The 12,646-nt window shown below is 31.2% G+C and overlaps 1 protein-coding gene and 2 long non-coding RNA genes across 3 annotated transcripts; all 3 read right to left on the bottom strand.

The window, feature by feature from the left end:
• Positions 1-699: 699 nt before the first annotated feature.
• LOC113387818 lies at positions 700-2,008 on the bottom strand. The gene is made up of 4 exons (XR_003368164.1): positions 1,486-2,008; positions 1,214-1,402; positions 910-1,040; positions 700-810 (listed from the first exon to the last, which is right to left on the bottom strand). It is a non-coding gene; the product is annotated as an uncharacterized LOC113387818 (long non-coding RNA).
• A 2,234-nt stretch (positions 2,009-4,242) lies between these two features.
• LOC113387819 lies at positions 4,243-9,843 on the bottom strand. Its single transcript, XR_003368165.1, has 3 exons — positions 9,649-9,843; positions 4,372-4,729; positions 4,243-4,301 (listed from the first exon to the last, which is right to left on the bottom strand). It is a non-coding gene; the product is annotated as an uncharacterized LOC113387819 (long non-coding RNA).
• A 475-nt stretch (positions 9,844-10,318) lies between these two features.
• On the bottom strand, positions 10,319-12,631 carry LOC113387986. Its single transcript, XM_026625389.1, has 2 exons — positions 12,285-12,631; positions 10,319-10,390 (listed from the first exon to the last, which is right to left on the bottom strand). Exons 1-2 carry the CDS (start codon positions 12,544-12,546, stop codon positions 10,347-10,349), a joined length of 306 nt encoding a protein of 101 aa, XP_026481174.1. The 5' UTR covers positions 12,547-12,631; the 3' UTR covers positions 10,319-10,346.
• Between the last annotated feature and the right edge of the window lie 15 nt (positions 12,632-12,646).

Genomic DNA, 12,646 nt, shown 5'->3' with positions numbered 1-12,646 from the left:
CAAGCGCCATCTACATTCAAATAATTACGAAATTTTTAACAATTATTCGAACCGGTAATTTACGACGCCATCTAGTTTCAGGTAAAGTACAAAACTTTTAGCAATTATTCAAACCGTAAATCGCACGCGCCATCTATACTCAAATAATTACAACTTTAGCAATTATTCGAACCAGCAATTCTAGAGGCGTTATCTACATTTAAAAATTACAACTTTTAGCATTTATTCGAACCAATAATATCCTAGCGCCACCTATGTACCAATAGATTTCACTACTTTTAACATTATTCAAACCGGTAATTCACAGTGTCATCTACAGTCAAATTAATACAACTTTTAGCAATTATTTAAACCAGTAATTCACAGGGATTATCTACATTCAAATACATATTACTACTTTTAATTATTCGAATCAATAGTTTATCAAATTTTATCTGTGATAATCTTCATTGATTGAATATAATAGGCATTTATTTAAATTGAAAAATAAACAGTGCTTGCTCAAAACTTCTTAACAGACAACCAAACTTATTTAATAGTACATTTGAAATATTATATTCCATGAAATACCTTTTCCAATGGTTAAAAAAGAGGCGCAGGATGAACTGTATATCTGGAAGGCATTACTCACTGCAAGGAATTTGCATCATCGCAATTGTGCTATTAAACCGTAACAGTGAAGTCCATGGCTGTATTGTCATCACTTTCAACTGGAATATAAAATAAATTGCATTAAATTTTGTATCATATATGTAGTACTACTCATGTGTGGTTTTTCTCTTCCATCCATTGTCTATTTCGAAACCTTCACTGTAAAAGAAAATTGAATTTAAGAACTTCATAATAATAATAATAAAAAAAATATATACTGTTTTATTTTGAATAAAATATTGAATTTAATTGTTGTACCTATCAAGAAGCACGAGAGCCTTCCATTTATTTTGAGAGTTGACCAAGAATTGCAGTAGCAGCCAGCTGCAGCATATTTCATAGCTAATGATGTTTTTCTAATATTCTTTGTTTTGCATTGCCGGTATTCTCTGTAAAAAAAAATTATTACATTAATTATTCAAATTTATATAAAAAATTACCGACAAATTTTTTAAATCATTTATATTATTTGACTGCAATACTCGAGTAAATTAAATTTGTAATATAAATTCATCACTGATGAAATTTTTAAATATTATCAAGCAGTTTAACAATAACTTACCTATATTTGATTCAAAGTCTTTGATTAGGTAGCCATTTACTAGTAATTCTAGGATTTGAAATCATGCATCCTCTGATTTGCCTGGTTTTCTTCCAACAGTTCTCGTCTTGACGTGTTTAGTTATTCAAGCCAATCCATTTGCACCAAATGCACCAAAGGTATATTGTATTGTTCGAGTGAGGATTATTTCTGAAATAAAATAAATTCATTAAACTATTGTTATTTAAAGAGTAGAGTACATGAATTATTTTAAATATTCGAGCTAAACATACCTAATTTAATAAAAGCAGCAGCCTCTTTGAAATCCTACGGTAAGAATACATTGGTTCCATTCTTTGAAATGGTTCTCTTCAGTTAGGGCCCACGATTGCTTGTCACGTTATTTTCTTCAGGAATGCACATATTACCCAATATGCATGTCGACAAGTCCACATTGTTTGATTCAATGTACGATTTTTAGAGCATCACCCTTGTTATTTCTTTCAAGAATGCACATGTTCCACAATATGTATATCGGCAAGTCGATATTGTTTCATTCACTGTAGGAATTGCAGAGCATCTATTCCACAATATGTATGTCGGCAAGTCCATAATGCCACATCGTTAAGCGCGGTAGCGCCGGCACTTGTGAATTTCCAAGTTAAATGAATTTTTGTTATGAATCATTTGCCACAACAAGCATTTCAATGTCGATCTCAAAGATTTCCCAAACAGTTTTTATGTATTATTCATAATGCAAACGACGATTTGTTCAAATCATGATGTTGCTTCTAGTGTGTATTAGCAGAAAAATCAACTGTAAGACATGTAATGAGTAAATGTCATCTATTTAAAAATATCAGTGGATTGCAATGCAATTTCCTTCAATCTAAAAATTGAAAACTGTCAAATTAATATAAACCTAAAATAATTTTCAATGTAAATATTTCAAACAAATTAAGAAAATTCAACAACATTGAATTTTTAACTTATAAAGTTTTTACGAGATAATGTTTGCCATTCACATATAAAAATATATTACTTTGAATATTGTAGGTTAGAATAGTGAATGTTGTCAGCTAGAAATATAATAAAATCAATGTACCTAAATATACTTTACAATTATAACTTGTAGCTAACAAATTGAATGGCAAACTCACTCAGTATATTGTCTAGGAACTCACTTTTCAATTTTTCAAGAATCAATGAATTAAAAATTTCAAGTGAAATTAAATTTGATTTTCATGAGCAAAAATTAAAGATAAATGAATGTTTGTTAGCATATTGACAGGTCCAGTGGTCCGAGATCCAATAAAAATCAATAAATCATTTGTATTCCAAAACTGATTAATACATCTATTATGTACATCAAATATCAGATATTTTATACAGATTTGAATAATAAGTACAAACATTGTTCACATTGTTATGGATTCCGTATCCAAATTTATACAGTTTAACCGTAAAACTCCGACGCGGCGCATACTCGCTCCGATATTCTATCTCGCCCATCGCGATTGCTTCGAAAAAAAATTCAAAGTTTTCAACAAAAATATATCAAAATTATCAAAACAGTTCTCATTTTCAAATGTTTTCAAAGGCGCCGAAAAAGAATAAATATAGTTTTTCATTGATATAAAACAGAAAAATTAACAAAAAATGCAACGATTTTTTTATATAATATAATATAATATATAATATTTTTATTATAAGCAAGCTCAACACATGCAAAAGACGGTAAGAAAAAGAAAAAAATTAAACTATAAATATTTATTAATAATAATCGTAAATATATAAAGACACAAAAAAACTCATTTATCTCATAAATAAATATCCGACCGACGGAGGGTTAAACAAGTGGTGCATCATGCCTTGCTGCTGATTGCTGGAACTTAAATTACCATAATTTAAATTTATGTAAAGCTTCAAAATTTTTTGAAATTTTTGGAAAAAATAGTTTGGATTTTTTTTTTAACAATTTTGGCACTTGAACACGAAATGGGTTGCGTCGCCTTTGAAATGAGCTGTAAAACTCAAAGTGAAAATATAATTTCAATTGAACTGCATACTACCGGCTACGGGCTTGCCAAAAAAATTTTCGAACGCAGTACGGGGAGAACAAACCGTTGATAATGTGCGCATTACTCATCCGCTTTTCAATGTTTGCGATAACCAATAAGTTTGGTAGGTTTTCAAGGAACTCTCGTCGTGAAAATACTAACATTCATGCACCATGTTACAACACATAGCAAAGAATATATAAAATGCAGTTTGAATAGAAAATACCAGAAAAAAGACAACATACTGGTTCACATATATCAAAAAGCGTGTATTTCATACAAAATGTATGGGTGGTCTGGACAGACCACTCCGACCGTTCAAAGTATAAGAAAGTTAATATCCTTATAATTATCCTTCTGTACATTTTTTTCCTGATTTTTTTATTGATCGACAGCTAATGAAATTTTAGGAAAAGTCAAGAAATTTCAAGTCGATAGGATTACTAGAAATATTCTTTTTTTTTAATTGAAGTCGAAAAAAGTCGGGCCAGACCACTCCGACCGACGGAGGGTTAATGTTATGTTAAAACGATGTACAAATTTATAAAAAACTAAACTGGTGGTTCAAATATGTACCAATAGCAAAATAATTTTAAGAATCTAAGAGCTGTGTTAATAAGAAATCGTGATTTTTGGCATATTGAAAAAATCCTAACCACTGACCCATTGCCGCCCCATTTTTCTTGCAAATCTATTAAGCAACGCAGTCTACTTTAAACTAATATTTGAACGTGTAAATGGATGGATGATTTCAAACATTTCAGAAAATTCTAGCGATATATAAATCAAAATGTACTCGGAAGCCGCAGTAATTGCGTCCACGCAATTAATTCATTTTGTATAATGAAAAGCCAAAATGATCAAAACTGAAAATAAAACTACAAGTTCTCGTATTACGGAAATTCGGTATCGGTACCCACAAAATCAACACGAAAACCTTGAAATTAATATAAGAAATATGTATCACTGACCTTTTCTCCTGTAAACGGTGCTGCATCAGTTCCAATTTCTCATGTAAATTAGACTTGATAAGGGCACAATTACAAACACTTGAAATTAATAGGTATAAAATTATCGCACTATTAAACTGAATTCAATTCGTAACAATGTTGAACTCACGCAGAAAGCCGGTCGGCTACGTCCATTTCGCCGAGACCCTTCTAGCCGTAAACCGTACACCGCCGCAGTCGAAAACGAAATGATATCCTTTAGCAATGGCAGGCCGATTCGAGTGGTGGGGAGAGCAACTAGGTGATAGGTGATGGGCGGTGATGGGCGTGGCCTGCCCCTGCGACATATCTTTGTCCTTGTCCTGCGCATTAATCCTATGCGTGGAATAGAGTGCGAAATAGTACTCGAGCGCACTCGCACATGACATAGTTGTCCTTCTCTGTACGCAGCATTGCATAATGGCCGATCGGCTTCCGAAAGAACCTGCGCCATTATCATGTTGTTTGAGCTTCTGTCTGTCGGCAAACTGCAACGTAAAATCATATTATAATTATTTTTATATTTCAATCGACATATAAAGGAACTCTTTTTCTGTAGAATTTATGATAAAAGTTTATGTAAATAATAACACAACAGTTCATGCAGAAGGATAAAAACAGACTGACTGATTCTTTATGATACTGATATATTCTTTAACTAATCACTTTGAATCGTTTATGAATTTTTAATTATTTTGGACATAATATAAAAAGACGGAATGTGCAGGACATTCTCTGATGCCATTCTTGCTTTAAAACTCCGTTTTGTTGAAATCCAAAATTTACCTATTTCGCATAAAAAGAAGTTTGCAAACTACAATTATTTTATTATTGGTTTTCCATTGTAATTGTTCACACCAAAATCACAGCATCCGATATATTGATATAGAAAGAAATCAAATATCTAAATAAAAAATTATTATAAAATAAAATCAATCAATACAAAAATTAAACTTTGAAAACATTGTAAATACAAATATAATTTGTAGTTGTAATAAAAACTAGTTGGTATTGGTATTTTGCCTTGAGGCAAGTTACATGAACTTTCTGATATGTGTAAATAATCGACTATATAAATTAATTTATGAGCGATTGAACGTATTCCGAGTAGATTTATTACACATAATTGAAAACGAACAAACACGTTAACTCGAGTATTTTCTAAAAGCAAATTTTCAAAAATTAATAACTTTTATAATTGAACCAGTTTCGGTAGGACTTAATGGTTTAGATGTACATTGAGATCAAGTACTCTAGCGTTATACCAAGTAAATCGTCTAATTTTAATTTTAACGAACGTCAAAAAAACTACTCATTTTCTCAAACTTTGATGAATTTTTAAAATTCAACTACTAGTAAGGCCATAATAATTCAGTAAGATCCATAAGACCATAGTATATATCGCCCAAAAAAGTTCCATAAAAATCGGCGTAATATTTTTTTCAACGGTTAATTACAAGGAAACGGCTCGGTAGATTTTCACCAAAAACTAATCAGTATCATTCCCAACTAATATCTTTCGAACAGTTTTTTTCTTTAATCGATTCGGTAGAATGAGCTTAAATGTGGACGAAAAGTTTAACACTTTTTTTCAAATTACAAAGAAACGGTTTGGCAGATCGTCTCACAAAACTGACCAACTATAGTGCTCATTGAGATACATCGAATGACTTAAATTTCTAAAATCGGTTCAGGCGTTTTTAAGCAAACGTCGATTAAATGCCAAAAAAACGATACCAATTTTTGCAAACTTTGACGAATTTTTAAAGTTAAACCGATAGTGTCGTAGGGCCGTAATATTTTAGTATGATCTAGAAGACGATGGTATGTACCGCAAAAAAAAATTATAAAAATCGTCGAATTTTTTTTTTCAAACTTTATTACAAGAAAACGGCCCGGCCGATCTATACCAAAAACTAATCAGCACGATTCCCAACCAATACCTACGAACGGTTTTTGAATTTTCAAAATCGATTCAGAATTGCTGGCTAAACGTGGACGAAAAAGTTTTCACTTTTCTGCGATTTACAAAGAAGCGGCCTGGCCGATCGTCGCACAAAACTCATAAACCCTAAGTCGTCATCGAGATACATCGAATGGCTTTTAAATTTTGGAAATCGGTCCAGCCGTTTTTGAGAAAACGTTGATTTACGGCAAAAAAATTGTTCACACACACGCGCGCACACACACACATATACTTTTTCCAAATGTTAGTCTCATTCGATTCAGAATGGCTTGAAACGTCGAGAAAACATAAAATTAGCAAATCGGATCTTTTGATGAAAACATAAACTTCTCCTTCGGGAAGTTAACACATAATTAATATTACAAATAAAGTGTTTTACAACAAATCATTGGTCCTTCGAAAAATCAATCAAACCTAACAAATAGTAATATTTGTCGCCACATCTATAGTTTAAAAAAAAAATTGTTAAGAATTAGAAAGGTATTGGCATAAATTTGGAAATTTCAAATTAGACGCAAATAGTGTAGTTAGTAGGAAAATGATTTATCAATCATGAATTTTTTAAAACTCGTCAGAGGAAGGTAATACGCTACTTTGACAAGATTTGCAAATTCATATTCAGGATATTGAAAGTTTGTTCAAAGTGAATATATTTTATCGAGTAATCGACATTATTATTAAACAAATTAAAACGCGATTCTTCCGATGAATTAACATGTTTCAAATTTCAGTATGTTGCTACAATAGAAGTTTTCAATGATACTGATCTATTAAATAAAAGCTCTAAAATTTGTTTAGATAAAAAAGACATTAGAAATTCAGAATAAACAAATTTTAAAATCATTATTTAATAGATCAGTACCATAAAAAAAAACTTTTGTTCAGATTCTGAACCATTTGCCAAGGAAGTTTAGTTTGCGATCAACTCTTAGAGGCGGAATACGAAATACCTACTTCGGTAAGAAAAGATTTCATTTACTAAATAGCTTATTGAAGTTAACATTTTATTTAAAACAAAATATATACATGGTTCATGCTATTGTTTCCTAATAAGCTAGACGACAAATGGTTTCATCTTCGTTATAAAAATCGTCTAAAAAGTATTGAAACGGATTGGAAAATAATAATCTAGAAATCAATGATCAAATATATGATGAGAAAATATATGTTAAATCACAAAATATTTATTGTTAAAACATTTTAATTGCCCGAGGTTTTTCTCGGACTACGGTAATAAATTGCAAGTAATTAAAAACTATGTTGAAACTGATTAAAAATGCAGAATCATTGAAATCCATTAAATAACATTAAAATTATGAATATTGCAAAATCTTAATGAAAACAAAAATTATTTAAATTATTTCAGGTAGATAATAATATATATTCGAGGAATTGATTATTTTTATGGCTATAATTTGTAATTAACTATTTTATTCGCTGATAAAATAATTGACGAATAAACTGTCAAGTATGATATAAAGAAATTGTTAAATTATGAAATTTTCATTATTAAGTCATATTGTTTAGGTCGGAATATAAAAATTAATTTGATAAAATATTTTTAAAATTAAATTACCTGCACGTTTTTTAATAGCAAAAGTAAATCGACTGTCAAATAATTGAAAATAGTAGCCATTTTATAAAGTAAATTTCATAAAAACTGATTTTATTTTCAAATTTATCAATCGAATCACATCACTGCTAATAATATGTATTTTAGCATGATCAGATGTTTCGTAAAATTGTTCAATAAAGTAATTTTTATAACAATACTAAAAATTCAACTACTTTCATATAAAAATTGATAAATAAGATAATTTTTAAGGCAAAATTAAATTTGTTCGTCATGAATCATCATCGTCGAAACATGAAACATTTTAATTAACGATTTGATTGCTCGCAAATGATAAGTTCCATCAATTAATCATATATACATTCATATATTTAATTCAATAATTACTACAAATATACACAAATAATTAACGTGCATTTAATAAAGAATAAACATTGCATAAAGTGCGATGTATTGCAAACGGACTGTAAATGTTGAATTGAATATGTATGAATCTATAAATTCGGACAGATTATTATCTACAGATATGGAATTATGTAACACTCCAATTATTCTGCATTTAAAGTGAAGTTTTGTAAAACAAATTGTTGCGAATGCATTTATAGATCTTTATCAGACAAAAGTAAACTAGAGGTGTATGGCATCGTGCCTTAAAGCAAATTGCTGGAACTTCCCGTACCGTAATGAAATATTCGAGAAATTTTAAACGCTTTCAAATATATTATTACAAATACTGTAACTTTCATTAATTTTGCTATCTAGTCATATCTGAGCAATCAAAATCAAATGTGAACCATAAATCAATTTATCTCCACAACATTAACAACCGTTCGTCATTTCATTTCACTGAACTGTCATTTTTTTAACATTTAGCTTTGTATCTCCGAAACCGCTGGGCCTACCTTTGCCAAAAACTAATAACCACTTTTCCCCGTCGTTACGAACTGAATGTTTTTTGGATCATACAAATTAGATGATCCGTTCTCTCAAAAACTCGATTTCTATTTTCCGCACTCTTTGCTCCATATCTCCGTAACGGCTTGACCTGCCTTTGCCAAAAACTAATCAGCACATCTCCCTATCAATAGAAATCGAATGTTTTTTAAACCATTCAAATCGGTTGATCCGTGCGCCCGAAAACGTGGACGAAAAAAAGCGGACATACGAAACACACACACACACCCACACACACATTCATTAGTTTTCTGAGGTATGCCTTAAAATGTTCAGAAACCTCCAAAACGTCGAAAAATGCAAAAATTTTCATTTCCGATGTTCGGCCCATTATTATAACTACCCTTCGGGAAGTTAATTAAATGATCAAAGTAGTAATCAAAGTCATTCAATCTAATTTTAAACGTATGTTATGAAAAACATGCATGCAAATGCGTTCTAATATAATTTTGAAAACAATTCAATCGAAGCAAATACTAATATTGGGTCTATTGTTTAATTACTAACTACTCAGTAATATTATTGTGAAATAAACAAATACTGAAAGAATAGAAAAGGCGTACAGATGTTTAAAACATTTAACTAATTCATAAAAAGAAACCAATTTGCAAGAAAGTATCAAAATAAAGGGCTGAATCGCGAATTCCTTAACAAATTCATAAAAGAAAACTAATTTGTATGAAACTAACTTAATAAAAGTGTGAAAACTTTTAGAGAAATTAGGAATCATTTACATGTAATCGAAATATGCCAATGTTATCAGCTATAAATAACATTATAAACAATAGCGTAAACATGATTAAATTGAAATAAATACGTGTTATTGGTTTCATTGCTTGAAATCAATCATATTTCCGCAAATTTGGTGTGATCGAACTATATATGAGCATGCCATTTAAATAAATATCACTTACCACAGAGCCTTACAACCATTCTTGATTAGCTGGAAGTCAGCATCCATACTCCGATAATAAAAACTCCTTGAAATGTTATCACAAAAATCACTTCACACACACAACTTTTACATTGTAATAATACTATTTTCTAATAAACACTACAGCAATTGAAATTTGAACAAATATTAGTACTAAAATGTAAAGTTTGCGAGACTCCAAAGAGGTTTAAACTATTAACATGACGCCTATTGGACAAACATCTGAAAGAAATAATTATTATTATAAATCAATATAATAAATCAAATTAATTTCTATTCACAAATACCTATGACTCAATCCAAATGCATATAAATTGCCAGTAGCCTGATGTGCTGAAGAAACACAGGTTGTTCTGTGAATAAATGTACTAAATATAATGAAAAACAATAATCAAATCAATCACAATTTCTTTAAATAATACATATTTACAAACAACAACCAAATGAAACCATACAACAAAATAATAGTATAATTACCTTAACTTCAAAACTCTGATACGCACTAAGTATTCCAATAGTCTTCTAAATACAAATGAGTAACAATTCAATGTACTCGACTTCTAGTAAAATCTGCAAAATAGTATAATACTAATAATAGATATATAACTATCAAATTCATTTATATCGAGATTACAAAAACTAGTATAAGTATACTTATCTCAGATTTGGCCGATCTGCTTATGAATTATCTATTGTATAATGTCCTGGACGTATAAGTTGTTCTGTAAATTAAACAAAATGCTTATTATCAATAGTATAATTACATTAAAATAGTAATATAATATTATAAGTAACCGTATAATTACTGGTATAAAAAGAAACACATGAAGAGATTATATAAAAAATTCATTGAACACACAGAAATAATAATTTTACAGTTATTGGCCCATTTGTGTAATGTAAAGTCTACCCCCCCAAGTAATTGAATTATTTCCGTCTGTAAGTTAATTAAGTCCACATAACAATCCCTATCTAATATCTCGGACTATCGGGTATTGGAGAAATTTTTGTTTCAGCCTAACATTTTGAAACATCGCATAGCTAAAAAAGGTGCACATGCTTTGCGATAAGTGACGGTGGTGAGCTTAAGTTTCTAATTCAGACTCAGGTGAATTTCTCCAAAGTATAAGTTGGTAGTACTGGTCTGCTTCTCGAACTTTTATTTGTCTGTAAATTTTAACTATATCTGCAACAAAGACATGAAGATGACAGCGAAATCTAATCAAAATTGAAAATAGGTCTTGTTGCAGTTTTGCACCTATGTGTAGTGTATCATTTATTGACACTCCAGAACTTGTCTTGCACGATGCATTGAAAACCACACTGATCTTTTTATAATTTCCTTTCTTTATTACTGCATGATGTTGTATAAAATACGAGTCTACCGGGACCTTATACAAATCAATACGCTCTGCATGCCCTAACCTGTATACTCTTGGATGAAATCAGAGTATGCCTTTGCTAAGTTGGGATCCCGACTGAAACGTCTTTCTAAATTTTCGAATCCGCGTTTTGCTCTGTTAAACGACTCTCCTAAGCTGCCCCATTTAAATGATGTGAATGGTAAAGCAACCTCAAACACACCGTCATTCTTTCTGACTACATTAGAGACAGAATGCTCCTCACACAACCTATCTGACCTATTCAGAGCAACATTGTTTGAAGAAACTTCTTCAAGTTGCCAGAACTTGGACAGATTATTGTGGAGGTCTTCATTGGAGATAAACCCAACATAAGCGATAACATCAGAATTTTTGTAAATGCCACATAATAACCATCCAAACTGACTTTTTCTTAATACCGGCAAACAATGATCAAGCCGAATGCAACCCTATTGCAATATATCAAAATACAACTCAGCACTTATTAACAACTCGACGGGTGAGGAAACATTGAACTCTGGATCAGCTAAATCTACACTATTCGGTATCTACCAATCATGGTAGTCTATAAAGCTACTGGGTAGATTTTGTGTAACATGATCGACCACCACACAGTAAATGGTCCGTTGATACTCAGAAAGTCTGGATCTGATTTTAATTTTCCCTGCTTGCTGACTGATACATGATTGTCCCTGCAACATGTTCATCCTACTCAGCAAAACTATTGTAGGGCATTTCAGTTTCCTTATTATAGAACTGATAACTAAATTTATTTGAGAACCACTATCCAGTAGAGCCCTCACACAATGGGTTTTGCCATTTGCATCGAAAACATATAGAGAGACTGTGGAAAGAAAAGTTTGTATGTTATTGTAACTAGCTAAAAGAACATTGTTGCCAGAATTGAGTTGATTGGCTAGTTGATGGTGACGAAGAACTATTTTCATTATTAATTATAATGTTGTGGGGCTCTTTACATCTATAGCAAGTACCTTTAAAACTACATCTCTTAGCATCATGTGCAGGAAGTAAACAACGAGTGCACAGTGAATGCTTTAACGCCAGTTCCTTGCACCCTGAAATCTCCAAGTCCTTAAACATGGAACTTTTGTACATTGGATGACTTCCCTTACTACAATAACAACACGGAGATAGTACTTTTTTCACAGTACTAACATGAACCATTTTAGAATTTCCCTGAATGGGTCTACTTTCTAATTGTGGGTCTACTTACTTGTCCTGGACAAATTCCATGCCATGCGAGTATGGCTGTCAGCTTTCTTGTTCAGCATATACAACAGAATAAGATCGTAATGTTTAGTTGGTTCATATAGAGCTGAAAGAGCACGTATTTGTAGCCTCGCACTGCACAGAAAAGTGCTCTGAGTTTCATGTGTTCCTGTGTGTATCTGGGGTATGTTGTCAATCTGCTGCAAATCGAAATTCACTATTAAAAATTTATTGTCATAAGTCTTACACAGTAGCTCATAGGCCATAGTGTAATACTCATTCGTTAAGCTTAAAGATGATATTAGTTTTGCAGCAAACGATAGTAGAGCTCCCTTTAGAGAGTGCAACTTTTGGACTTCCAGCAAC

This window comes from Ctenocephalides felis, unplaced genomic scaffold, assembly GCF_003426905.1.
Source record: "Ctenocephalides felis isolate EL2017-DRISC unplaced genomic scaffold, ASM342690v1 CF-g0.4_SCAFFOLD_03572, whole genome shotgun sequence".
In the NCBI taxonomy this organism is placed as follows: domain Eukaryota; kingdom Metazoa; phylum Arthropoda; class Insecta; order Siphonaptera; family Pulicidae; genus Ctenocephalides; species Ctenocephalides felis.
Note: the sequence above shows the minus strand (reverse complement) of the source record. Positions and strands in the feature narration are given on the sequence as shown.

Bases quoted from the DNA above. Each gene is read 5' to 3' on its own strand.
- LOC113387986 (XM_026625389.1), bottom strand. From the start codon at position 12,546: ATGGCCTATGAGCTACTGTGTAAGACTTATGACAATAAATTTTTAATA. The intron at 10,391-12,284 runs GTAAGTAGACCC...TTTAATTTACAG, and splicing joins ATGGAATTTGTCCAGGACAA to AACAACTTATACGTCCAGGA.